General features: G+C 41.3%; 1 protein-coding gene across 10 annotated transcripts in view; it reads left to right on the plus strand.

Moving 5' to 3' along the window:
* LOC102078309 (probable E3 ubiquitin-protein ligase HERC1) overlaps nt 1–27,245 on the plus strand; it is a 59,402-nt gene that overhangs the window by 793 nt on the left and 31,364 nt on the right. For 8 of the 10 annotated variants that reach the window (XM_019361008.2, XM_019361009.2, XM_013275191.3 and 5 more), the window contains exons 2-26: nt 2,037–3,045; nt 4,031–4,126; nt 4,222–4,404; nt 4,773–4,985; nt 5,461–5,559; nt 5,680–5,776; nt 5,880–6,023; nt 6,163–6,290; nt 6,611–6,755; nt 6,860–7,031; nt 7,208–7,342; nt 7,436–7,601; nt 8,370–8,495; nt 8,912–9,133; nt 10,649–10,801; nt 10,993–11,125; nt 11,353–11,556; nt 11,665–11,883; nt 12,253–12,426; nt 12,606–12,723; nt 12,860–12,977; nt 13,191–13,389; nt 13,499–13,799; nt 13,896–13,944; nt 14,032–14,077. In XM_019361008.2, coding sequence (XP_019216553.1) covers nt 2,068–3,045; nt 4,031–4,126; nt 4,222–4,404; nt 4,773–4,985; nt 5,461–5,559; nt 5,680–5,776; nt 5,880–6,023; nt 6,163–6,290; nt 6,611–6,755; nt 6,860–7,031; nt 7,208–7,342; nt 7,436–7,601; nt 8,370–8,495; nt 8,912–9,133; nt 10,649–10,801; nt 10,993–11,125; nt 11,353–11,556; nt 11,665–11,883; nt 12,253–12,426; nt 12,606–12,723; nt 12,860–12,977; nt 13,191–13,389; nt 13,499–13,799; nt 13,896–13,944; nt 14,032–14,077 — 4,618 coding nt within the window. In that variant the 5' untranslated portion in view covers nt 2,037–2,067. Of the gene's footprint in view, nt 1–2,036; nt 3,046–4,030; nt 4,127–4,221; nt 4,423–4,772; nt 4,986–5,460; nt 5,560–5,679; nt 5,777–5,879; nt 6,024–6,162; nt 6,291–6,610; nt 6,756–6,859; nt 7,032–7,207; nt 7,343–7,435; nt 7,602–8,369; nt 8,496–8,911; nt 9,134–10,648; nt 10,802–10,992; nt 11,126–11,352; nt 11,557–11,664; nt 11,884–12,252; nt 12,427–12,605; nt 12,724–12,859; nt 12,978–13,190; nt 13,390–13,498; nt 13,800–13,895; nt 13,945–14,031; nt 14,078–27,245 lie in introns of those variants that run through there. The other 2 variants (XM_019361004.2, XM_025909427.1) reach the window with 2 other exon arrangements.

Raw genomic sequence — 27,245 nt, forward strand, 5'->3', positions numbered from 1 at the left:
TGATCGGGGTTGTCCTGGCAACGGCAGCCCAAACGTCCCTTAATTGGGTCGGCAACTTCCTCCAGCTCATTCTCGACAACTTCCAAACCCCATCGTGCCGAAAGGGCGTCCTAGTGTCAGCTCACCTCATCCAGCAGTCAGTATAAAGGAGGTTGCGTTTAAAATCTTGATTATTTTCATGTGGATTTGAGCTCAGCTACCTTGCACAAAAATGTAGTCTTAAAGTAAAAATAAAATAAAATAATAATATTTAAGAAAAATATATAGATTACATTAAAAAAAGATGTTTATGTTGGGAAAGTTGGATTGTTTTATGGGAAAAGCATTTGTTTGTTCCATAGAAAAGCACATTTAGTTTTTAAGGGTTCCGAGACAGAATCTGCTAAATTGTCAGATTTTTATCATCTTGGTCCAAAGAAGATATCACTGCCATGCATGGGAGTTACTGATATACTGCTGCCCCCCCCCCCCCCCCCCCCCCCAGTTGCTTGATCCCACCTATGACAGTTGCAATTTTTATTGTATAGCACATTTTTATATACTTAAACTCATTGCATTTAATGCGGAAAAAAACAGAAAAAACAAAACCAACAAACGATGTAGGTTTATTGAGCCTTTGTTTTCATTTTAACCAATTGGGACCTTTGGCCCAAACTGTTATCTGCTCTAGACAATCAGGAATGGAAGAAGTGTTTTTGTGTGTATACTCTAGATACTATATATAATGTAGATTGACATTTGCTGACTAAAGTCTGAAATGAGCTGCTTGGAATAAGAAAAGAGAACTAAATTCACATCGTGTCCTGAATGTTGATATCCTTAAATACCAGACGGTCTGCAGTGTGTGATGGTTGCGTCTTACACTGCTGGCAGTTTCTTGTTGTCGTCTGACCATGGAGCTCACTACTATATCAATGCCTGCTGTTATTTTTGGCCAAAGTGGAAACCATATAGCCCCACTGGCCTCAGGGACAGCAAGAGAAATGAGAGTCTGTGACAGGACTATGGATACATTTGTGTGCTCACATGTTGAGCAACCATTAATTTACCTGATTTTACTCATACCTGCTTGTTTTGGTACAAGTAGAACCTGTAGAGTCATCCAATAATCAACATAATGGTAATCAAGATGGCTAATATCACTGTTTTGTTCACCATTAACTAGAAGTATTAGTTCATGTATGTTTAAAATGTTTAAAAAATGATACTGTAAATGTACGAGTGGGTATCAGGTCTACTGGTTAACCTGCTTTAGAATATTTAAGATGAATTTGCGTAAGCAGTGTTTCAGGGGAATGTCATGCCTACTAGTGCTATGAATGTTGACCTCCGTATTGTGACCGTTACAAGGACTGTCGTGGTTTAATTTCTGTTATGAATGAAATGACTTTCAAGGGGTTGGATACAGTTAACCAGCTGGTGTCTGATTATCTGAAAAATATTATGAGTGAAATCATTATTTTCCCTACTAGCTGGAAAGCTGCTTGGCTGGAGATGCATCATTTCCAGTCGACAGAAACAGACACGCTCTTATTTTGGTTGGAAAGCCAACAGAAATGCAGCAGATCACTGGGTGAGGATGTGGGGTTAGGTAACCAACTTTAAATGAATGAATTATGAATTTAAATTTGACATGTGCTATTTTGTATTGCATCCCTTTGTGCTTTGTGGCGTAATAACTTGTAAGACAAATGCACCCTCCTCATTAATGTGGGTGTGCTAGTTAGCTGCTATCATAGGGTGAGCTGACCTATTTCAGTGATACCCACCGGGCCTATGGCATTATCCTGGATGTAGTGTATGTTGGACAAGTGCCGATGCTAAGGAGAAACCTGACACCTTCACACTGAATGCACTTGGCAGGAAAACGCATCAGAACACTGGCTTTCTGCAGAAAATGTTGCCTGTAAATTTGTGATGAAGAGAGATGTGCATTTCTTTATGTTAATCTGTACTGGAGTGGATATGTGTCAATTTTCTATATTAGACTTTCTTTAAGCCTCATCCTCTCTTTTGATATGTTTTTTTTTTTTTAGGTATACATCAGAGTATAGATAATGCTCAGACATGGTGCCTTGTCAGACCCATGTGTTGCTGAAGTGGCAGGAGCACTTCAATAGCTCCTGGGCGGCAGAGGACAGCCTGCAGACAGCCAGGAGGCATGGTGCTGCCACGCTCTACGATAAGCTCCTTCACAACAAGGAAGTGGTGACCCTCGCCCAACCTGTTCAAGAACTCGCAGGCCCACGCCTTCCGGACTTCGAATGCGAGTCCAGCGCATCTGCGGAGAAGGAAGAGTACCTGTCCTCCCTGCTTCGTAGCCAGCGATGGCTGGCTCACCGCGTGCTGACGCAAACCTCCTACACCCTGGGTCTCCACCACAGGCTGGTAGTTCTACAGAGAATCTACTATGCACTTCACAGCAAATACCATGACAAATTCCGTGTGCAGCTGCCCTCCCACTCCAAAGACAGCGGAACTGAATGTGGGCAAATTGAGCCGGCCTCAGAGACTTTCCTACCAGGGGGAGCATCCAAAATCAAGTCGGGTACAGATGTTCTGATAGAAATGGGTGTCAGGACTGGCTTGAGTCTGCTCTTCTCACTACTGCAGCAGAACTGGAGATACGCAGCTTCTATTCATCCAGAGTCTGTGCTTTGCAACGATGTGCTCAACACAGCGTCCTCTGTCCTGACTTCGCTGCCACCACTCTCTCTGGCTAATGAGAATAAGATCCCGTCAGTGGGTCTGGACTGTCTGGCACAGGTGGCTGACTTCCTGAAGAAGACATCGGTGAGCAGCGGGAACGGTGGCGCAGACCCGACTGGTCGGAGGCTGGCGCTGGAGCTGCTGCTCGGCCTGGCCATGCAGAGAGGCTCCCTGAAGTTTCTGCTAGAGTGGGTGGAGGTAGCCTTGGCTGCTTCCATGTCCTCTTCCACCCCTACACTGTCTTCCTCCTCCTCCTCCTCACTGAGCTCCCAGCAGTCAGCCGGTGTGGGCTTTGATGTCATCCATCAAACTCTTCTCCAAATGAGGCAATATTCGGTATGCGACTTGTTTTCATATCAGTCTTTGGATAATCGTACTTTTTTAATGTAACACTCGGTCACTGATGGTATTTCTTAAATTGCATGAGATAGATTTGTTCTGCAATCATGTGATATATTGGGCATATTAGTTTACTGAAGTTTAAGTTCAATCAGTTCACATGCTGTGGCTCTGTTCCACTTTCAGAGTGATTTGAATTAGAGCCATGGTTGCTTCATGCATTTATTTTTGGCAACAGCCTTTCATGAACATACTGATAAAAGCCCCATTGTCTCTAAAGTAGGAAAATGGCTCTTCACGTTCATGCTTCTGTAGGCTGTCCTTTTCAGAAATGAAGTGTGTCATTGAAGCTTGTAGAGATGGGTTAATGTGCAGATAAGGATTAGGATTGAGTCAGCCTTGCTGTCCTCTATAGATATGCGCATTGAGTCATCCTTTAGCAGGTTAATCAGCTTTGTAATATTTCTGTACAAATGGCAACCAGAGATGGCCGTTGCCAGCGACTTCATTATATTGCACATTATTTATCACGTAGAGGTGGTCAAATTCAGTCTAAGTATTGGAGTCATAGCTGGTGCTGCTAGGCTGAATTACATTTAATTGGCCTTATCTAACAAAGTGGCTGGTGAGTGTAAAAGAATAAGATTGCTGATTTGTTTCTAGTGAGACAAAAAAAGTTGAACACAGCCTGCTGCTTTCTCCACTAACTAGTGTGCCTACAAAGAGCTATGTTGTTGCCTGCTTGTGTTCAGTCTCTGTTTGATCATGCTGTGGCATGTCGCTGTTCTTAAGGAGAGAAATGTTTTTCCTTCTGATACATACTTCAGGTTTTGAAATATTTGGTATCCAAAACAACAGACTGCAAAAACAAGTTCATTTTGTTATAAATCCAAATCTGCATGCAACATTTACACACACTGAATGTCAGATTAAAGTGAAAACATACTATGCTGAAGGATCAACAACAACTATTTATTTCCAGGGTTTTCGTGGCGATCCCGTCAATACTCAGGTGCTTAAGAAGGATGCAGATGGACATTGTCGACTCTCCCAGGCAGCTCTCTGCTTATTTGAAGAGGTGAGTGAAATCTTATTGACATGCATATCGACACTATTACGAATTCATGGCCGTTTACAGTAACTGACCTGAAAGGCTTCTCTCTACACCGACAGATTTGTAACCTAGCGTCCTACTGCTTGTGCTCGTGTAGCACGGATGCAGCTGCTCCCGGCACTGAGAGCAACACAGTCATGGTGTATGTGTGGGGCAGCAACAGCAGCCATCAGCTGGCAGAGGGGACACTGGAGAAAATCCTGCTGCCAAAACTGACGCAGGGCTTCAGTGATGCCCAAATGGTATGACAAGCCACAAGGGTAGGGCTTACACTATTTAAATGAAATAATTAATGTTCCTATTATTTATTGAAGTTTTTACACTTGATAATCTCTAATTTTGTTGGTGGTATTAATAGGTTTTCCACATGCCTCACACTTGAGGTGGGTTTCATATTTTTTAAAAATGGTTACAGATGTTAAAAATCCCAACTGTGCGAACAAAACAAAAATTCCAAATAAAACAGGTGAAAATGCCTTTTGATATGAGTGCTGTATTGAATGTGGTGTTGTGAGTTTATAAAATTGAAAGCACACCAGAACTACATTAATAATTCATTAGAATTATCTTAGCGTGCCAGTTTACATCGTCCACTTTAATCTTCTGTTAGATTGAGGCAGGCCAGTACTGCACCTTCTCTGTGTCTGCGGATGGCTCAGTGAAAGCATGTGGAAAGGGCAGCTATGGCCGTCTGGGCTTGGGGGACTCCAACAACCAGTCTATGCCCAAGAAGCTTGTACTTGAACCACACAGGAACATTAAGAAAGTGTCCTCCTCCAAGGGCTCCGATGGTCACACTTTGGCCATCACTGTCGAGGGAGAGGTGAGAAGTTAGAATAACTGCTAGTAAATATTTTAAAGGTTTGTATGCTGGATTTGTGACACTACAACTGCGATATAATGTGTATACACTCACCGGAGATTTTATTAGGTACATCTTTCTAGTACCAGGTTGGATTTTTGTCTAGAAACTTGCTTTAACTCTTCATGGCACAGATTCAGTAAGGTGCTGGAAACATTTATCAGAATTATTGGTCCATATGACCATGATAGCATCACACATGCATTAATGATCTGTCAAACAGGTGTACCCGATAACATTGTTAGTAAGCGATGGAGCTTTCCCGCTTTTCTAAGGCCAGTTTGGTAATATATTAAACTTCACACATTTCACACCCACTCAAACATCCGTATGTGTGGGTGATGATTTATACTTGCTTTTATTCACTGTCTTCCACTACCACTACATTTTAATTAAACTGATTAATACAATGTAAATTGTCAAATATTTCTTTCAGGTGTTCAGCTGGGGTGATGGAGAATATGGGAAGCTGGGCCATGGCAACAGTGCTACACAAAAGTATCCCAAAATCATACAAGGACCGCTGCTGGGCAAAGTAAGCAGGAAATGGCAGCTTGTAGGGAATAAAAATGTTGGTAAAATGTTATAAGCCAATTGATTTTAACATAATTATATAAATAGTGGTGGGGGGGTTTTTTTGTTTGTTTTTTTACAGGTTGTTGTTTGTGTGTCTGCTGGCTACAGACACAGTGCTGCTGTGACTAATGATGGAGAGCTTTATACATGGGGCGAAGGGGACTTTGGCAGACTTGGTACACAGCTTATTTCTCAAATTGCTCGATCTTGTCTCAGCCATTTCAAAGTGATGTCATTCCTCTGGTAGCATAGCAACAACCTCTGATGTCCTGTGTCCAGGTCAAAGTGACAGCCAAAGTCGGAACATGCCCACACTAGTGAAGGATATCAGTGGTGTCGGGCAGGTGGCCTGTGGCAGCTCCCACACCATCGCTGTGGCTCAGGATGGGCGTACTGTGTGGTCCTTTGGAGGAGGGGATAATGGTGAGTGGATGGTATACTGTTTGATTTAAACACAGTTAGTTTAATTAAAGTACTTTTAAAGCATGTTTTCATGTTTGTGACAGTGCCACAGCAGTATATGTTGTGCCCGATCGTGCTCAGATATGACTCATCCTTGCAGGTAAACTGGGTCACGGAGACACCAATCGTGTGTATCGGCCCAAGGTCGTAGAATCCCTGCATGGATTCATCATCAGGAAAGTGTGTGCTGGTAGCCAGTCATCTCTGGCCCTAACCTCTGCAGGACAGGTGAGATGAAGTGTTTTTGGTTAGATTTAAATTAATTAAACTGCCTTTTGTCTGTGAAGTCTTTGACAAAACAGATTTTGTAAAACTAATTTGTAGACAAAAAAGAAAAAAGTTTGGTGAAGGCTTTTATTTTAAAGGGAATACCAAAGTCTTATTAACAAATGTTGCTTTCATTCTCTATTAGCACTTCTTTAGTATAAAGTTGTAGTTCTGATAATGAATTCATTAGTGTTTACCGCATAATTACTACAGACAAATATTCTGTAGATCATTCCATCAGTAAATCATAGATTAAAAAAACAAAACATTTCTTTCTTTAGGTGTTTGCGTGGGGCTGTGGCTCATGTTTAGGATGCGGCTCCTCTGAAACAACAGCTCTGAGGCCCCGGTTGATAGAAGACCTGAGCATCACCAAGATCATTGATATCTCATGTGGAGACAGCCACTGTTTGGCTCTGTCCCACGGTAAGACATCGTCAACAGCTCACACTCCCTTAATAGATGATTATTACACTTATAATAAAAGAAATGTGCTCCGGCTGCAACGAACCTGGTTTTCTTGTCATCAGAGAATGAAGTGTATGCGTGGGGAAATAACACCATGGGCCAGTGTGGGCAGGGTCACACTTCTACACCTATTTCCAAACCCAAGAAAGTGCTTGGTTTAGAGGGTGTTTCGATCCAGCAAATTACAGCTGGCACATCTCACAGTCTGGCTTGGACCGCAGTTCCAACTGACAGGTAATCCCTTAGCTAATCATTAAACCAATGTACAGTGTAGCTTTGTTGCTCTGTGCTGTCTAACTGTATGACTTTAATACAGTTTGAAGCAGAATGTAAAGAAATTGGAGACCCAAAACTTTTAAACAGCACTGCGTTTCTTACTACTTATTAAATATTTGTGCTTCTGTTTTCAGGCAGCTTGTGGCGTGGCACAGGCCCTTTTGTGTGGACTTGGAGGAGAGTACGTTCACTTATTTACGCAACTTCCTGGAAAGCTATTGTGATGGAATTAGTAACGACACCCCACCAGCTCCCTTTGTTTGTAAAAGGTGTGACATTTACATTCAGTTAGCAAAACATACTCATCTACCTCAAGGAAATTTCATTCAAACTAAAATTATATGAATTTCTCTGTGCCTCAGGGACCACCATCATTTTATTTTGCTGTGCATGAAGCTGCTGTCCATCCACTTGTCCCTGGCCCACGCCGGAGGCACTGGTGCTATGGTTCTGGGTGCTCAGGGCAGGCCCCTGAGAAACCTACTCTTCAGGCTAATAGACACTGACATGCCAGACTCCATACAACAAGTAAGCAGACTATTTTTGTAGTATTCTTACAGTGACATACAGCAGTAGGGCTGTGCTGGTGCTGGTTTATAAACCAAAACATTATGAAGCTTACTAAGAACCCTATTAATCTGTGATTTTCAAGCTTCCTGGTTGAATTTAACCATAAGTCAGTTTCATGAAATATTTTGGCATGGATATTTATTCTGTGCCAGGAGCAGGGGATGCACTCCAAGACCAGGCTTATATTCATACCAGTTCCTTTTTCAAGTAATTCAGTTCTTATATGTATTTTACATAATTTTTGTTGACGTGCATTAAAAAAAGAAACACACAGGTTACATATTTCCATTCAGTCGAGTACTTTTACTAAACAATTCATTTCAGTTTTATTTCTCTAGCACCAAATCACAGCAACAGTCCCCCCATAGTGCTTTATATTGTAAGGTAAAGACCTAAAAACATAGAGAGAAAACTCTGTTACCATTATTTTTTTTCTAACTATTCAAGGGACCTTATTATATTTTTTGTCTTGTTCTAAGATGTGTGTTATATGTATTATTGCAGGTTTTAAGATGATTGTATATGGCTGTTAAATTGACATCAGTGGTTAGGGCACTATATTAATTCCAATATACATGCGTATAAACTTCATTGGACAAAAAGTTTTACAAGCTTCCATTCTGTGTAATCACACATGTGGTCAACCTGTTTATTTATTGAAGGAAGCACTAACTGTTGATCTCATGTATTTTGATGATGATTGTTACCCTTCCTATCAATCCTCAGGCAGTTTTGAACACGCTGTCTATTGGTGCGTCCCTGCTGTTGCCTCCACTTCGGGAGAGAACGGAGCTGCTCCTCTCACTCCTTCCTCAGGGCCCTCAGAGTTTGAATGTTCTTTCCAAAGGACAGGTATGAAGGTTCTGTTTTAGCAGTGCTGCAGTGACAGGATGTGTATTTTCCACATTTGTGTCTTAGCTCATTAGAAATAGTCTGCATTGAATCTGTAACCACTGTTTATTTTGTGTATTTAAACTGTTTTAAATAAGAATTCCTCCTTCACTGCTAGTTTTTCCTGGTTTTAGTAATGACAGTGAACTGGATAGCTAACAAATGGATGGATATTTGGAGCCAGATAACAGTGTCTGCTAAATCGATGTGCTTAGTTGGAGTGTTGCTTGGCAATGTGTTGAAGACTGCTGGAACACTGTGAAAACAAGTGATAGTGAAATTGTTAAGACTTCTCTGCAGCAATGTTTCTGATAAATTCACATTTAAATTATGAAGAGCTAGACCATCTGTTCTTCTTCGCTCTGTGTCTTTTAAAGCGTCTTCAGTTAGACATGGTCCTCAGCAGCCTTCAGGACCAGAGCCACGTAGCCTCTCTTCTAGGTTACAGCAATTTTGGAGAAGTGACAGCCCTGGGGCCTCCAGTGACTCCTTTGTCGGTCCGACAACCGTCTTCATCCAGCTCTGTTGATGCCTGTGACCCTCTGCACTTAGCAGAGGTGCTGCTGAGAACCCTGCTGCTTAGCATAGGATTTTACACGGTAGGAAATAGAGGCAATTGTGTGTGTCTGACTTGTCTGTGAGTTAAATGGGGAGAGTTTTCACTTTAGGTTAAATTAGTGCTTTCAGGGTTAATTTAGAATTTTTTTTTCCCATGTCAAATTTTTTCTTTTTTTGTTTTCCTAAATGTATTTATTTTTTAACTCAGTTAAGGGTGTTTGTACTGAACTGTTGAGGTAAATGAAGCATAGCTGAAAGCTTTTAATTTACTAGGCCACCTAAATCCCAACCCTCACCTATGGTCATGAAATCTGGGTTAAGACCAAAAGAGTAAGATCACGAATACAAGCGTTTGAAATGAGGGCCCTCTGTAAGGTGGCTGGGGTCAGCCATAGAGAGAAGGTACTGTAAGAAGCATCCACAGAGATCTTGGAGTACAGCCCGTGCTCCTGTATGTCAAAAGGACACAGGTGGTTTAGGAATCTTAGGTTTAGGATTAGTCCTGGTTGCCTCCCTTTGGAGGTGTTCCAGGCACACTCAATCAGGAAGAGACCCCTGGGTAGACCCAGATTATGGATGGATGTTTTAATAAATAAAGACTTTAATCAATAGTGTATCAGTGGGGTTTGATAAGTAGTTTTTTTAAGTTTTAGCAGCTTGTCTGAATATTGTGCACATTTTTACTGTTCAGTCAGACTGTTCCTGTTCTTCCTAATGCTTTCCGTTGATGTCAAAGGAGTTTGCAAAGAAAAGCGTCTGGACTTCTTTGAGTTGCTTGAAGACGTTTCACCTCTCATCCGAGAAGCTTCTTCAGTTCTAAGGTCAAATGGCCGAGAGTCCCAGATTTAAACCCAGTGGGAGTATCCCCCCAAGGAGGGACAAAGGACCCCCTGGTGATCCTCTAATCACATGCGCCAAGGTGTGAAAGTGGGTGTGGGACCTAATCAGCCAGGGTTTCGGGTGAGCCCATTGTGAAACCTGGCCCCACCCTATCATGTGATTTCCTGAGGTCAGATGGCCCAGGATGTGAGTGGGCGTTAAGGCGTCTGGGGAGGGAACTCAAAACTGGATTATAGATGGCAGACAGTTGGTGTCGTAAACCACCGCCTCTGTTCAAAGATGGTCGCTCACAGTGGACATAGATGGCCTCTTTCACTCCTCTTTCAAACCATCTGTCCTCTCTGTCCAATATGTGAACATTGGCATCCTCGAAAGAGTGACCTTTATCCTTAAGATGCAGATGGACTGCTGAGTCTTGTCCCGTGGAGGTGGCTCTTCTATGTTGTGCCATGCGCTTGTGAAGTGGCTGTTTGGTCTCTCCAATGTAGAGGTCCGGGCATTCCTCACTGCACTGTACAGCATACACCACATTGTTCAGTCTGTGTTTTGGAGTTTTGTCTTTCGGGTGAACCAGTTTGTGTCTGAGTGTGTTGCTGGGTCTGAAGTACACTCAAAGAAGTCCAGACGCTTTTCTTTGCAAACTCCTTTGACTACGATGACCTGGATGACTGAGAACCTTCACAGACATCTTTCCGTTGATGTTTTTCTTCACACAGGAGCAGCAATTTGGGGAACTGGAAAAAAACAGCGACAAGCAGCTTGTTGGTGATAGTCGGGGACAAATGGATCCTCCCTCTCACTTTCACCAGCTGCTTTCTGGACTTCACAAACACCTGCTCGCTCATTGCTACATCAGTTCCAGCCCAGAGGTAAACAAGGAACTCTGCCAAATGCAAAGAAAAATGAGTGGTACCTCATTAGAAACGAGCACTTCAGTAGAAAGCGAATTACACATTTCTAAATGTTTCTGGGTACAGTGTGCTGGCATACCAAAACTAGTATTTTACCCAGTGTTCTTAGTATTGCAGTTGCATTTAAGTTTGTATTTTTGGCTCTGTAGGATGACAGCAGTGTAGCACTGCTTCGTGAGCATCTTTACCTGCTGCTTCCCTGTGCTACTGAGACACTCAGGAGATCAACCAAATTGTTAAAGGAGATTGCCCCAGACAAACAAATCATCAAAAAGCTGCAAGGTAAGAAAAATGGTTTTGGTGTTTGGCAAGTGTGTGCTATTTTCACCTAGCTACACCACATAAAAATTGATTTTCTGCTGCTCTTTTATTCATAAAAAAACACAATTAAAGTCACTTCCCTTCTAATCATTTAAATATCTGAAAAGCAATTTTTAATCTCTACTTGGCTTCTATATTTATTGTTTATGTTAGCTTAATTCCTTTACTCCTCTCACCTCTTGTCCCAGTGGTGTTATACAATTCAGTGTCTGGCAGCCTGCTGTGCCAAGTAATGTACTCCTTGCTCCTGCTGCCCCTGGGCACAGTTCAACCTCTGCTGAGCCATCTACTGGGCTTGCTGGAGCAGCTCAATGACTTCAACAGGTTGCTGCCAGAGACAGTCTTGCTGGAGGAACAAGAACTAGGAGTGAAAGATCAGAAAACCTGCTCAGGTAAGCTCAGTGCCCCTTAGATTTATGCTGGACATGTATTTCTTTAGTATTGTTTGCTGCATTACTACACTAGACCAATCTAACAATCTCAAGTGATATTTCTTATAGATAAAAGTGAAGAAAACACAAGCATTGGGCCGCAGGAGGAGGAGGAGTGCAGATGGGCCTGGCTGTTGGACCTGGAAAGGTCTGTAGCGCTGGCAGTCGGCCGCTGCCTCGGTGGTATGCTGCAAGGCTCGCCGCTGTCCCTCCAGGAGAAAGCGTCAGAGGTCTGGCTATCAAATGTCCTCTTCAGGAATGGCCTGGAGATGGACTTTGAACAGCTGGGTAGGAAAACATGCTGTTTGCTCTTCAGGTTTTCACATGTGCAAATGCTTCATAAATCCTTAATGCAAGATTTATTTTGCACCATATTACCATGATCTGTTTGGTAATAATAAAAGCCTTCATTTAGCTGTGTAAAATGGCATTAGTTATTTTTAATAGCTCCAGGCCAAGAGGATATTACAGTCACGGCAATTGTTTTAGTTTTAGTCACGATAAAAATATATACATTTAAGATACTGTGCCACACAGAAGCCTGACCTTTTTTAAATGAAAGGTATCATTATCGTTATGCTTAAAGAACAAAGAAAATAGTCTGAGTCAATCCTGAGCAGTTTTCATTAACATTCTACATGTTGCTTTAATCTGTAGACTCGAGCATGACATGGCTGACCGAGGTAGTGCTGCTGGGCAGTACTGATGCCAGACTCACAGAGCTGAGCTTGAGTGAAGAAACCCGGACTTTACTGGAACTGGCACTGGGCTCATCCAGAGGACTTGCAGGTGGCATATGGCAGAAGATGGAGGATTATGCTCACGGCAAAGGTACTTGTGCTTGTTTATGTGTATAATTTTGAAAGTGTATATTGTTAATAATACAGCTTATATTGAACTAATTTCCTATTTTCAGAATCTTGTATAGATGTTTTTCAAATTTTAGTTAAAATGTGGAAAGTTTTTCTTTGTGTCTTTTTAAAATTGATCTGTATTGATTGCTTTGATAGCAGAATGGGAGAATGGAGGCTCTTCAGGTGATTGTTTGCTGCAAGTTGTGTGCCGCTGCTGTCTGGCTGCTCTCCTGAAACACACGGGCCTGCAGAGTGAGGCCTGTTGGCAGGACAGGTCAGTTTACTGAAGCAGTCAAAGATGTATTGGGCAACACTGAAGGGGTTTCTAGTATGTCAAACTTTTTCTTTCTGTCTCAGTGTATATTATTGTATAACCTGTTCCACTGTGTTTATCTACTCTGCTGAGACAGCCATGAGCCCTGTGAGATGCTGTTTGACGTCTATGAAACCGTTTATAAAATCAGAAGTGCTCTGTTGACCCTCAAAAGCAGTTCAAGGATGACACAAGTAGAAGCATCTACCAAACAGGTACCATTACAGTATAATTAAATATATGTAATCCTGATTTCATTTAACAAATTTGTAAACAGTTTGTCTAAAATGTATATTTTGTAAATACTGCTGCATAATTGTGATTAGCTTCATTTCTGTCCATTAATTGATTTTTAACTTATAGCAATCTGATCATTTTTATCAGGTAAAATTATAGATATGTATTTAAAGCATTTACTTAAACTGCAGATCTCTCAGTCTCCTCAAAGTCCTGATGTGGAAAGGCAAGAGCCATGTACCTCAGTGGAGCAGGTGGGGAAGGATAATGAGCAGCAATCAGTAGGACACTGTAGCCGGGAGGTGCAGGTGCCCCCGTCACCCGCAGCAAACCACAACCAGGAAGAGGTTGCAGACGATGACAGATTTGGCAGTCGTGTTTACCTGTCAGGTTAGAAATGCAAACTGTATTTGTTCTTGTTCTAGTAAACAGCACAGCCACACGCACAGAAAAAAATATGACACGTCTTATTTTCACACATCTTTCAATGTCTCTGCAGAAGTCCTAGAATCATTCATGGCCACCCGGGAAGCCATGCAAGTGCAGCAGAATGTGACAGTCTACGAGTCATTCGGCACTTCCACCCTTCAGAGCAGCGTGGAGAGCCCCATCAGCCCTGAGGGAGAGCCTGATTCCAAGCAGCAGTGGGAGAAGAATGGGGAATCTGAGGAAAGCTTGTCTTTCCCTGCTGCCTGCCATCTGGTGGTGTCCCGATGCCTCTTCCTTCTGCTGGGGGTCAGGCCTGCTTGGGTGGAACCCAGCGAAAGGGAGAACATTCAGGCTGTGAACACTGGAGGCAGGTAAAGACTGTGGTATGCAGTGTGTGTTTGTTTTAGTGTATTTGTGTTCTGTGTTAGCAGTTTTTGCACTAACTGTCCACAACATCTAACTTTCAGGAAATTGTCGGCAGAATCCCTTACAGTGACTGCCAGTGGAAGAAAACAGGTCACTATTGTACTATCAAAATCTTCTCAAAATTTGGCTTTACAGCTCTTTATCAGTATTAATATACTGCTCTTATGTCTTATTTAGTCTGACCAGTCCAAAAACACATCTGGATCTGCAAGGAATAAAATGGGTAGGTGGACAAAGTTCATATCATCTACTGTATAGTCTGATTATGTTATAACCTACATTTTCAGGCAGTCCTTTTGTACGCTGTCGTTAAGAGATGGTATAGACACTGATTGTTCTACTACAAACACAAACCCAGACAGCTGAAGTCTTAAATTATTGTCAGGTAACCCTTGGAAAACAAGACCCAAGTGCTCTTTTGCACAAAATGGGACTTGGGGATTTGTACTTCAACATTTTCTTTAAAAATAACATAAACATTTGTAGCAGGCAGAATAAATAAAGACTGATAATAATAATAATAATAATAATAATAATAACTAGAAAGTGCATTTTCTGAAGAAACTGCAGTGTGAATGCTTGAATGTGAATGTATGCACTGAAATGAATTAATTGCTGAATTTAAGTTAAAAATTTTGAATGAAATGAAAAATACAGAAGTTTTCGCCTGGAAAAAAAAAAGTGCTGAACTGCTAAAAGCTGACATCCACACAGAAGAAGTTGGAAAATAGCTGAAAAAGTTTTAAATGTAAATTAGAAAAACCTAAGAAATGAGAAAAGAAAATTTAGAGTCAGAAAACATCTGAATGAATATTAAAAGTTCATATTCTTTAAATCACTGAATGACTAAAATGTGATCCCTCCACTTGGATCCACACAGTTTAAAAAGTTTAAATGTCTGAGCTTTGAAAGACACGGTGTTGGAAAGAGAAGAACAATGGCTACGTTTTGAGGGTAAAATGATGGCTGTAGAGCAAACACTGTGGACACAGCAGCAGTTGAAAGAGAAGTGTTTAAGATGAATCTTGGCAGAGTGAGAGACAGAGCTCCTTAAGCAGGCAGGTGTGAGCCTGGTTGCTATAGTGACTGCACCCAATGGCTCCATACACACAGACATGCGCCTCACTTTTGCTGCTTAGAATGAACAGAAAAGTCAGCCCGAAACAAATCGCTCCCAAATGAAAAGTACAAGTCGTATGGACAAAATTCTTTCACAGTGAGCGGCAGCAATGTCTAGTCTACTGAATTCTCAATTTTCATGCCTGTGGAGTTTATTATATGGATGTGGTGACAGTGTAAAGACCGCCTGTACTTCTGATTTTCAGACAAACTTTCTGAGCCATTTTAACATTGGAGTCTATGGAAGAGTTGGAGGGAGGAGGCTGTGCATTGGTGACATTTATGAAAGAACCATAACACCTATTACAATAGTAAACACATTGGATGAAAGAGGACAGCGATGGCTACGTTTTGAGGGTAAAATGATGGCTGTAGAGTGAACATTGTGGACACAGCAGCAGTTTTAAGAAAAGATTTTAAGATTAATTCCCCCCCTCCTCTCACTCTAGCAGTTGAGCTGTCTCACTCTAGCCCCAACATTCCGTCCCATACACACCCATTATAAACTCTGAAACAGCTGAAAAACATCATGAAACTTAAACTGGAACTGAAGAAAAAGTATAATAGATATTGAAAAGATAAATACAAGTTGAATAGTTGAACGTCTTGGCTTCGTTTTAAAGTTTGAATGGTGGCTCTATGTCAACGTATGTGGAAGTAGATACAGTTGAAAGAGGAGTAAGTTGAAGGAGAATTTGAAGGATCTCTCCCCATTGAAATACATGGGAAATTTTTGTTGAAAAAAGTTGAATAAATTTAAAAATATAAATGTTAAAAATGAGAAAAATACAAGCACACATGTCCAAAAGAAGAGGAATCTAATGGTGTTTGAATGGTTTTTCTAAGTTGAACGGTTTTGAAGGAGATAGAGTCCAAAAAACGTACGGAAAAATAATAATAAAGATTTGAAGAACAATACTGTGGATGCTTAATCAGCATTCAGACTGATTAAGCATCAGTCTGAATGCTCATCAATATGAATCCTCATTCATATATGTCATGTGACAGCCTAATTCGTATGACATCATACTACGATGGTTCTTTCAGATCAAAGGCACATATATGCCTTTGATCCCAAAAGGCTTAAATAGGGGTGCAATCCTAAACTTTTAGTCCATTTATTTGCAGCACTCCTGTTCGCAGCCCTCGTGTTCGCAGCATTCAAGCGTACGCCTTAGAAACATTTTGAAACAGTTGGTTCTTTTACACAGTCATTTTATCAAGACTTCAACATGTCTGAAAGAAAGCACAGTGAAAAACCACAAGCTTACGCTGGCTGTCCTCTCGAGGTTGCAAAGCCAAATTCCCCAAATGACGTTTTACCCGTCCGAAGGGCATCTGCTGAAAGTAGGCAGGTAAACCAAAATCTAGAGGACAGGATTAAACAAATCCAAGCAGAAAAGATTAAACTTGAAGAGCAGTGCAGACAAATGGAGACCCAAAATAAACAGCTGGAAGAAAGGCACAATGGATTTGTCAAGAACCAACAAGTCTTGCAAGTAAAGCTTAATGAAGCACTGCACAGAAATGCAGAAATGGTTCATGACTATAAACAACTGGACACTAAATACAGAGAACTGGAGGCCCGAAATAAAGACATGGAAGAAAGGCACAAGGAATTGCTCGTGAACCAACAGAAGCAGCCCAACGTGGACATCATAAATGAGGGCTGGGGAGTAATGTTTAATCAAGCTAAGCAGCGGATTGTAAGCCTGATGACACAAAAGAAGCAGAACATCCATGAGTTAAGAACAATGTCCTGCCAGCTTCAACGAGCACAAGCTGTTAGTCTGGAGACCCATGGGAATCTCGAACACGCTGTCAACCTGAATCAGCAGCTGCAAGTACAGCTTGATGAAGCCCTGGAGAAAAACCAAGAGCTTCTTCAAGAGAAGAAACAGCAAGACATAAAGGAGAAAGAGATGGAATGGAAACTTTACAACATGAAGAAACAAAATGAAGTCTTGCAAGTAAGGATTAATGAAACACTGCACACAAATGCACAAGTGGTTCATGAGAAGAAAGAACTGGAAACTGAATACAGAGAACTGGAAGGCCGAAATAAAGACTTGGAAGAAAGGCACAAGGAAATGCTCGTGAACCAACAGAAGCAGCCCAACGTGGACATCATAAATGAGGGCTGGGGAGTAATGTTTAATCAAGCTAAGCAGCGGATTGTAAGGCTGATGACAGAAAAGACGCAGAACATCCATGAGTTAAGAACAATGTCCTGCCAGCTTCAACAAGCACAAGCTGTTAGTCTGGAGACCCATGGGAATCTCGAACACGCTGTCAACCTGAATCAGCAGCTGCAAGTACAGCTTGATGAAGCCCTGGAGAAAAACCAAGAGCTTCTTCAAGAGAAGAAACAGCAAGACATAAAGGAGAAAGAGATGGAATGGAAGCTTTACAACATGAAGAAACAAAATGAAGTCTTGCAAGTAAGGATTAATGAAATACTCCACACAAATGCACAAGTGGTTCATGAGAAGAAACAGCTGGAAACTGAATACAGAGAACTGGAAGGCCAAATAAAGACATGGAAGAAAGGCACAAGGAAATGCTCGTGAACCAACAGAAGCAGCCCAACGTGGACATCATAAATGAGGGCTGGGGAGTAATGTTTAATCAAGCTAAGCAGCGGATTGTAAGCCTGATGACACAAAAGAAGCAGAACATCCATGAGTTAAGAACAATGTCCTGCCAGCTTCAACAAGCACAAGCTGTTAGTCTGGAGACCCATGGGAATCTCGAACACGCTGTCAACCTGAATCAGCAGCTGCAAGTACAGCTTGATGAAGCATTGGAGAAAAACCAAGAGCTTCTTCAGGAAAAAGAGCAACTGGAAAAAATGCAGGAAAAGACACAACTTATTCTCCAAGACTTACAAAGGAAAAGTCTAGAAATACTCGCATGTCATAATGAAATGAGGGAGAAAATCATTGAACTAGAAGGAGAAAGGGAAAAACTGAAAAAACAATGCTCAGGCATGCAGTATAGGATCAATGACATGCTGAGAAAGAACGCAGAGCTCAAGGAACTTAATAACAAGTTGAAGTGCAAAAACAATGACATGCAGGTTCAAGAGCAAGAACTGGAGAAAGCGCATAATGACCTAAAGTGCACGCTTCAAGAAATCCAGAGCAGAAATGAGGAGTTACAAGACATGTACAGCAAAGTACAACAGAGGAATACAGACATGCACGAGGAAAAGCTAATACAGGAGGCAAAATCTAAAGATCTGAAAGAAAAGCTTGAAGAAAAACAAGCACAATTACAAGAACTGGAGAAAAAATGCAAGAAACTTGAGGAGGAAATTACAGTAACAACTGAAGACCTGAAAACCCTCATCCTACAGAAAAAAGAGCTCCAGGAACAGTGCCTGAAAAAGAAGAAGAAACGCTTCTGGTTTTTCAGGAGGAGGGACCCTCCTGCTTCCTCACTTGATCATAAGGTGGTGTAGCCTGGTTTTCCTCCACCGCTTTTCTATCTCCTCACCCCTCTACCTCCCCTCTTGCCCTTTCTCTCCTTCCACCTCTCCATCATTCTCCATTTTTTCCTTTCTCCCCTCCCTCACCCCCCAACTAGTCAAAGCAGATGACCCTCCCTGAGCCTGGTTCTGCAATAGGTTTCTTCCTTTAAAGGGAGTTTTTCCTATCCACCGTCGCCGAGTGCTTGCTCAGAGGGGATTGTTGGGGTTTTCTCTCCTCCTTTCTATCCCTTTCTTTTCACCTCCCCTCTTCTCCCTTTCTCTCGTACCACCTCTCTCCATCACTCTCCGTTTTTCTTTCTCCCCTCCCTCACCCCCAACTAGTCAAGGCAGATGACCCTCCCTGAGCCTGGTTCTGCAATAGGTTTCTTCCTTTAAAGGGAGTTTTTCCTATCCACCGTCGCCTAGTGCTTGCTCAGAGGGGATTGTTGGGGTTTTCTCTCCTCCTTTCTATCCCTTTCTTTTCACCTCCCCACTTCTCCCTTTCTCTCGTACCACCTCTCTCCATCACTCTCCATTTTCCTTTCTCCCCTCCCTCACCCCCCAACTAGTCAAAGCAGATGACCCTCCCTGAGCCTGGTTCTGCAATAGGTTTCTTCCTTTAAAGGGAGTTTTTCCTATCCACCGTCGCCGAGTGCTTGCTCAGAGGGGATTGTTGGGGTTTTCTCTCCTCCTTTCTATCCCTTTCTTTTCACCTCCCCTCTTCTCCCTTTCTCTCGTACCACCTCTCTCCATCACTCTCCGTTTTTCTTTCTCCCCTCCCTCACCCCCCAACTAGTCAAGGCAGATGACCCTCCCTGAGCCTGGTTCTGCAATAGGTTTCTTCCTTTAAAGGGAGTTTTTCCTATCCACCGTCGCCTAGTGCTTGCTCAGAGGGGATTGTTGGGGTTTTCTCTCCTCCTTTCTATCCCTTTCTTTTCACCTCCCCACTTCTCCCTTTCTCTCGTACCACCTCTCTCCATCACTCTCCATTTTTCTTTCTCCCCTCCCTTCTTCATCTTTTTTTTCTTTTTTCACCCTCACTTAACTTATTCTTAACTAACAATAAACACAATCAACCATATTTTTACTTGTGTCAAATCAGTGTCTCTTCATTCAAGAATAATTCATCTTAAGAATAAAAACAACAAACGGGTGATAGCTGTGTGTGTTGGTGGGGCGGCACATTTATGTTTTATATTTTAGCAGTATCTGTCGTGATCTGCTGGTTTGACTCACCCAATAAAGAAATGCATAGACAAAAAACACAGAGTTATATTTCTCTTATGTATGAGGACAAAATTTCAGCAGATGTTTAACATAAGAGAAACACCTGCATAATATGCATTATTTAGACTGATGAAAAGCACAGATTTTATTTACATTTGGGTTAAAAAATTTAAAAAAATCTATAGATGACCCTCGAGTGGCACTGCATTAAAAATGGGGATGATTCTGTCTTGAAATGACTGCATGGACTCAACACACACCTACATCACTCTCTGTGATCACAGTTCACTGTGCCATCAACAAATACAGAAAAAAAGCTTCAAGTCATGCCAAGAAGAAACCATAAGTGAACATGATCCAGAAACGCTTCAATAGCAGACAAATCAAAAAGTGAAATTGTTTTTGAAAAACACGGACATCGCAACATCCAGACTAAAGAGGGATTACCTGACTTTCTTACAGTTGTAATTTTACAGTTACAGTTGTAATGTTTGGCTGTTTGTGTGCAACCTACCTCTTTCCCCTGAACTGAAACATAGCTGTCTCTTCCAGACCATTTCTTCAGATCTGTGTGTTTAATCGTGTAATTTACGTCCACATGGAAGGGAGGATAGATTGTGTCGTTGAAGCCACATGAAATGAAGAGTCCCATCAGGAAGAAGATGGCAGCAAATATGAATATCACGAACCTTTGTGGTCCCTGGAGTGTAAAAAACAAAAACAAAAAAGAGTGGTGTCACACAAGAAAATATAGTTAGTAGAATACAAATGTTCACATCAGGTATTTCAATTTTGTGCCACATTTGACTCCAAAGGTTTTCTAAGGAAAATTATCTGCTGATTGCAATTACAGATAATAATTTTCATACCGCCATGCTTTGTTGCAGCAAGCCAAATACTTTGATCTGGATAGTGTCGTGAAAATTTCCTTAATAAAAGGCAAACCATTGGTGAGGTTTTATTTCATGTACACATAAGAGAGAGTGCATTCATTCATGCAGTCTCTAAAAGGAATGTGGGGCTGCACGTTCCTTTATACACTTGCACACAAAGACAACTACACAACTCGGCTCACCCTTGGACCCCCCCCAACTTCCACTACCTGCAAGAATGTCAGTCATGCCATAATAATAAGACATCCTTTCCTGACTGTCCTGCTCTGAGTGCCGTGATAAGTGTCTGTCCCAATATCCTTCATATAAACAATGCATACATTCCTGATTAAAAGTTTAAGACCACTTAAGCTGCAACAAGAAGAAGTGGGAGTGAGACAAAACATTTTTTGCGCGTGCAATTTATTGAAAACAACGCTGAAACAGGATGTTTTACAGCTGATCAAAAGTTTAGGACCACATGCCTTTAAAAGGCCAAATCTGTGCAAAAATGTGGATTCATACTTCATCACATCACAGCAAATACCTTTGTGTCTAAGTAACTGAGAATAAAACCCAGAAAAACATGAAGGAGATTTTCCTGGCCTGGCTTTTTATAGCAGATAACCTTAAAAATATTCTGCAATATTCTGCAGTTTTGCATAATTTTAAAAATTTCTTAAGCATTGAACAGCAGAAATTAGGCTTTCTTGTTCTTGAAGTATACACACAGACAGAGAGAGCTGTGCAAGAAGTGTGATTTTATCGTGGTGGGAGCAAAACAGCAAAAGTAAAAGGGAATTAATGATGACAATTTCTAATGGGCAGTTCGCATGCACCTTTTGAATATTTCCTATTTCTTGTCCAATTACCCAATTAATTAATGAAATAATAGAATAATCCATTTCTGAAATAAGTGATGAATGCTTGCCAGACAATTACAATTATCCTGACAGCAGAAAGGGAAACATGAGGCATAAGTTCTCATTTACCAAATGTGAATTTAATTACAAATAATATCTTGTGATATCCGTTGGAGCTGAAAGGATGTTCAGGTTCAAGCTTCACATATTGACAAATTTATTGTACACTTCAAATTGTTGTTCGATAGAATAAATGTTAAGTCAAATCAGTTTATTAATGAGCACATTTAAAAACAACAAGTGTAGCCCAGGGTTGGAACACAACTAAAAACCTGTTAAGACTCAGTCTGCGTTAAGATAAGATAAGATAAGATAATTCTTTATTGTCATTGCACAGTCATACATAGTACAGTAGTACAATGAAATTGGAAAAACTGTTGTTGTGGAAGTTTTCCACTTAAATAAAGCCTGCAGATGAGCGGTGAGCGGTAGCTAACATTCTTTAATCAAAACACACAGAACAGAAAACCAAGCTTGATGGAGAGCCTGCATGACCACGGGGCAGGGTCAGCAGAGTCTCACTGAGCCTAGTGTGGCTCTCAGTTAAATACCTTCTCCAGGAACAAAAGGCAGTACACAGCTGTTTCACACCTTAAGATTCACACTCCCTTGCTACCTCCCAGAGTCCTTGAAGAGACAAAAGACTGGTCCTCTGGAGTTCCTGTTTCCCCCAACATCCTTACTACACCCCCTACCATTTGTCTTAAGTATGAGTGTCAGACATGTTAAAATCACCAAGGCATTACAATAACGTGATTAATACATAAGTGAAAGAAATTCCATTACAATCTCCTACGTCGGCACTACATATAACACGACACGATATGACACATCACAACGCAACACAAACAACACAACACAGTATATTAACTTAGAAATAAAAAAGAAGAATAAGTGTTATGTGTATTGCACACTGTTATTATTGCACATTAATTATTATTGCACCTTGTTATAAATATTATTATTGTTATTGTTTTAAACATTGTTACCTCCCCTAAAAAAAAGTCCAGGCAGGTAGCCAATCAGGTCAGCTATTTGCATTGATTAGGGCTATTGCCCTGTTGTAAAAGCTGTAAAAGCTAAATACCAAGGAATAAAAATTAGTTTTCAAGCAGGTTTTGAAGCTGTCAAGTGCTGGTTTGGTCCTAACTGGAAAGAGCAGACTGTTCTATGCTGATCCATTTATTGATTTTTTTTTTTTTTTTTTTTAAAGAATAAAATTCTAAAATGCACTGGGAGCCAGTGGATAACTCCCCACATTTTTGTAAAGGGGTTTTCATATTGTTTTTGAGAGGGAGCTAGATTTGTGAAAGATCGCCATAACAGTGAAAATAGCATATTTTTTCAAAATTGAAGATAATGTAAGCATGGCAGTTGAAAAGAGTACTGGGTCCACCCAATTTTAAATCTTCACTCCAATCAAAATAGCAGAGAAAGTGAAGTATGTCACAGAAAATTACATTAACAACAAAACAAAACAAAACAATGCAGGCTAATTGCTGACTGCTAATGCTACCAGTCATATGCAAAGTCTTGAGTCGAATGTGTGACCCACCTGCCCCTGGGACTTTCAAATTGCAGGAAACCAGCAGCAATGTGAAGCTGTCACTTTGTCCTCTGAGTAAAACTGTGTTGTGTTTTATGAATAGAAAACGCCATTAAATAAGTGTGGAACTAAAAATTAATCAGTAATGAAAATTATTTGATTTTTCAATACAGTCGTCACAGTGACTGTAGATAAGTGCGTTTACATGTGGACTTTTGATATTTGTTGGACCCACTCTCATGAGAATGAAGTGAGACAGATGCTCAGGTCAGTTAATCAGAAGCATACCTGATGTATGTATACGTATGCATACCCATACCGCATCCCACCAAAGTCAGCTACTATTGTCTCAGTCCCAAGAAACCCTGCTTTGGACAGTCTGATCACAGACTTGTTAAACTCAAGCAAATGCTGCATGAATGTATTGTTAAAATGTGACTAGTAGTTAAAGGCAGGGTGAGACTAGAAAAGTGCCATATGTCGGTAGAGGTGGGAAGTAATTAAGTACTAATACTTTCTTACTGTACTTAAGTAGAACTTTTCAGGTATCTGTACTTCAGTGAAGTAGTCATTTTTTCTGACAACTTTTTACTTATATTCCCTAAATTCTTAAACAAGTATCTGCACTTTGTACTCCTTACTTTTTAAAAGCAGGCTTGTTATTTTTGATTTAAGGCATATGAGGGAAGCTATTAGCTCGTCACTGCGAGCCTTCAAACATCAAACTGATTTGAACCAAAACAGTAACACGTCACAGGCAATCCTATTCGTTTATCAATCGCCAGGTGATGCCACAAACCGGTTGGTTTGCTGTACTGTGATGGAATTAAAGTAAAGATGAGTGTGTGACTAGTGCACAGTGGTTGTCTAGTAAACAGTATGGACAGGATGGAAATCAGCCAGGACAACTAATGAAACATCTGCTTACATCTGGTTGAAGTCAGGTGTATAAATCCACATAGAGCAACAGGCCAGCTGATCACAGCCTGTACATTAACAAAATCTACTGGAGCTCTTAATAGAAATGATAGTGAGTTGTGCTTCTTTTTTTTCCCCCACATTGAGCCATTCAAAGCATCAGCACTGACGAAACACCAATGAAATCCTTTACATCGTCTTCTTCTTTTTACCATCTGGGATGAGTGAAGGTGATGTTGTACTGTTTTGCCCAGCGTGCAAACAAACGTTTCTCTGTAATAAAACGATGTTGGCCCTGACTTCGCCTGTTCTCATGCTGGAAGTATGTTGCACATTCATTAACCCACCAGCGATCGTAGTAGTGGTATCGCACCTTCTTGATTCCGGGCGTTCTTATGGGAAATAAAAGACATTTCTGGTGAAATGGTTTTTAACATGTCTGTGAGTTTTAATAATGGGTTGAAGTTTTGTAAAAGGACAGCATGAGTCTTAATGTTATACTCACCCACAGTGATTGGGTGGAACCATCCCATATGCTTTGATGTTATCACATATCTCAATGGCTATGACCATGGTGAACCAGCCTGTACTCAGCTACGAGTGAGATTGGTCTCTGAGCAGGAGAAAAGTGATATATGAATGTGATATAATTCAACAAGAAGAATAAGAAAAGACATTTTGTCAGCACACTTGATACTCACTGGTCATATCCTGTCTCTCTTAGGAAAAGATCATCAAATGTGAGCATCTTGCTAGGGGTGACAGTCAAATAGGAGATGTTTCTGTAGGTCATGCTGACTCTCTGGAGCGATCCATAAAAGGCTGCTTTGGGATCTTTTCTTATCTTGTACGGAGGTCCCCAGAAGATGATCACAGAGTGGCTGTCTGTACGTCGTAGGAACTCATTGGGGTTTCGGAACACATAGGACACACTGGAGTGGCCCCCGACATCAGATTCATACCCCGTCGTAGGAGCGTCGTTAATGCAGATCACACACTCAGTGTGGTCGATCTCATCTCCCACTCCACTACCCAGGATGTGGCCAGAGCTGGTCAAAAAAGCACAGTTATGACATTGCATGGTCATACTCTGAGAAGGAAACATGAGAAGGAGCTTTTTAAGTAAATGTGTTCAAACAGCAACTGTCAGGGACAGTGGTGTGGAAATATGAGTCGACAGATTTTCATCTGCACTTGCACTATGTCAGTTGATTTATTCTTAAAAAGTGACAATACTAAAACAAAGTGCTAAATCTAGTCAACATTGTCAACAACAATATGTTAATTGGCCTTTTTTAGCAACACGGCTCATTTAAATGTGTGCAAGTTCAACTTTTGTTAACCTGAGAAATGACAAAAGAAAATTTAGAGTCAGAAATCATCTGAATGAATATTAAAAGTTCATATTCTTTTAATCACCAAATCACTGAAATGTGTGAGAATCCACTACAGAAAGATCAATGCTGTAGGTTTTAATGATCCAGTCAGAAAAGATGATTCTAAAAGTCATCAACTGACTCCAAATGCCCAGATCTGAACCACCTGTTTGCTGGAAACAAATCCACCATCAAACGAGTCTAAATTTTATGGGCCAATCAGAATGCTTGATCCAGTTGTCCAGGACTAACTACTGACTTACTATTACTCTGTGGCAAGACCCTGTCAAATCTGCCTCGGTGCACCTGTAGAACAACTGCTTCTAAATCCAAGACCCTAACTCCCATCAAAATCATTTTCAAATGGTGACGATCCTGAGGACTTGTTCCATACAACAGTGTGTTCTTCATGTTCCTGCTGTCAAAAATTTGGCTACAGGAGCAATTAAAAAAGTGGGGTCTTTCCTGCTGTTGAGACAAACTCCTGACTGAAAATACAATGTATTTCTGTGGGTCGGTTAGAGGGTTATCTCTCCACTTGGATCCACACAGTTCAAAAAGTTTACATCTCTGAGCTTTGAAAGACACAAGCTGTGTCCCAAAACGTCGGCTGCATCCTCCGGAGGCTGCATTTGAAGGCCGATTACGTCACAGCCAGGTGACGAAGGCTGTCCCAATTCGTCGACTCCTTCAAATGCGGCCGACAAATGCGTCCTTCATTTCCCCGAATTTGAAGGATGGGTCGGGTGTGTCCTTCGTGGCCCACCATATCCCAGAATTCATAGCGCGGCCCAGCCAAATTTCAGCTGCCAACAATGGCGGCCGCTACTAAGTTTTAAAATTAGTCTTATTAATCTTTCTGGGTCACAAAATAAACTTCTAACATATTTTCAAGCGAGAAAGTAGGTGTGTAAATTCCAAATATCTGCTTGGTTTATCAAGACATTGCATATTTGCAAAAGTACGCCGACGTTTTCGGAGACGTCTGTTCAGCCGGGGGGTTCAATGGTCACTCCAGTCGGCGAGAGCAGCGGACTCCCGGCTTCATCGTTTTCAGACCCCCGCTCTTTCGCCACTCAGGTTAAACATGATATATAAGTCACTCGGATAACTTAAAAATGTAATTGTTTGGCTTTTTTCGGTGTTTTATTTGTTCCGGAGTAAATTGGGTTGGCTGAGATCAAAGTTATTAGATTATTAGATTAAATAAAACTTTATTAATCCATCGGGTGGGTTTCTCCGGGATTTTCACACAGCTGAATAAACGTCAAACAGAAAACTGATTAAACCGAAGTGTGAGACGGTCGAGAATTTACGCCAGTGTCCTGTTATATTTTAGATAGCAAGGAGCAAACAGCCGAGTTTATTAAACTCCACTGAGACAGCGGTGACGCAAATCTGAAGGCTAGACCGTCCCATTTCACAGCCTCGCACTTCCGGCCTTCTTGGTCTTCGAAGGACCCGGCCCACGTAGACCGCGAAGGCCGGGTCCTCCGAAGGATGTAGCCGACGTTTTGGGACACAGCTACAGACAGCAGTCCCTCTCTTCTGCTGCTTTAAATGAACAGAAAAGTAATAGTGAAATAAATGCTTCCCAAGAAAAAACTGCAAGTCGTATTGACAAAATTTTTCACCCTGACTGCCAGCAATGTCTAGTCTACCGAATTCTGAATTTTCATGCCTTTGGAGTTTATTATATGGACGTGGTGACAGTGTAAAGACAGCCTGTACTTCTGATTTTCAAATGAACCTTCTGAGCCATTTTAACATTAGAGTCTATGGAAGAGTTGGAGGGAGGAGGCTGTGCATTGGTGACATTTATGAAAGAACCATAACACCTATTACAATAGTAAACACATTGGATGAAAGAGGACAGCGGCGGCTACGTTTTGAGGGTAAAATCATACCTGTAGACCAAACGCTGTGGACACAGCAGCA

The sequence above is a fragment of the Oreochromis niloticus genome, linkage group LG7 (genome assembly GCF_001858045.2).
Source record: "Oreochromis niloticus isolate F11D_XX linkage group LG7, O_niloticus_UMD_NMBU, whole genome shotgun sequence".
Lineage (NCBI taxonomy): Eukaryota > Metazoa > Chordata > Actinopteri > Cichliformes > Cichlidae > Oreochromis > Oreochromis niloticus.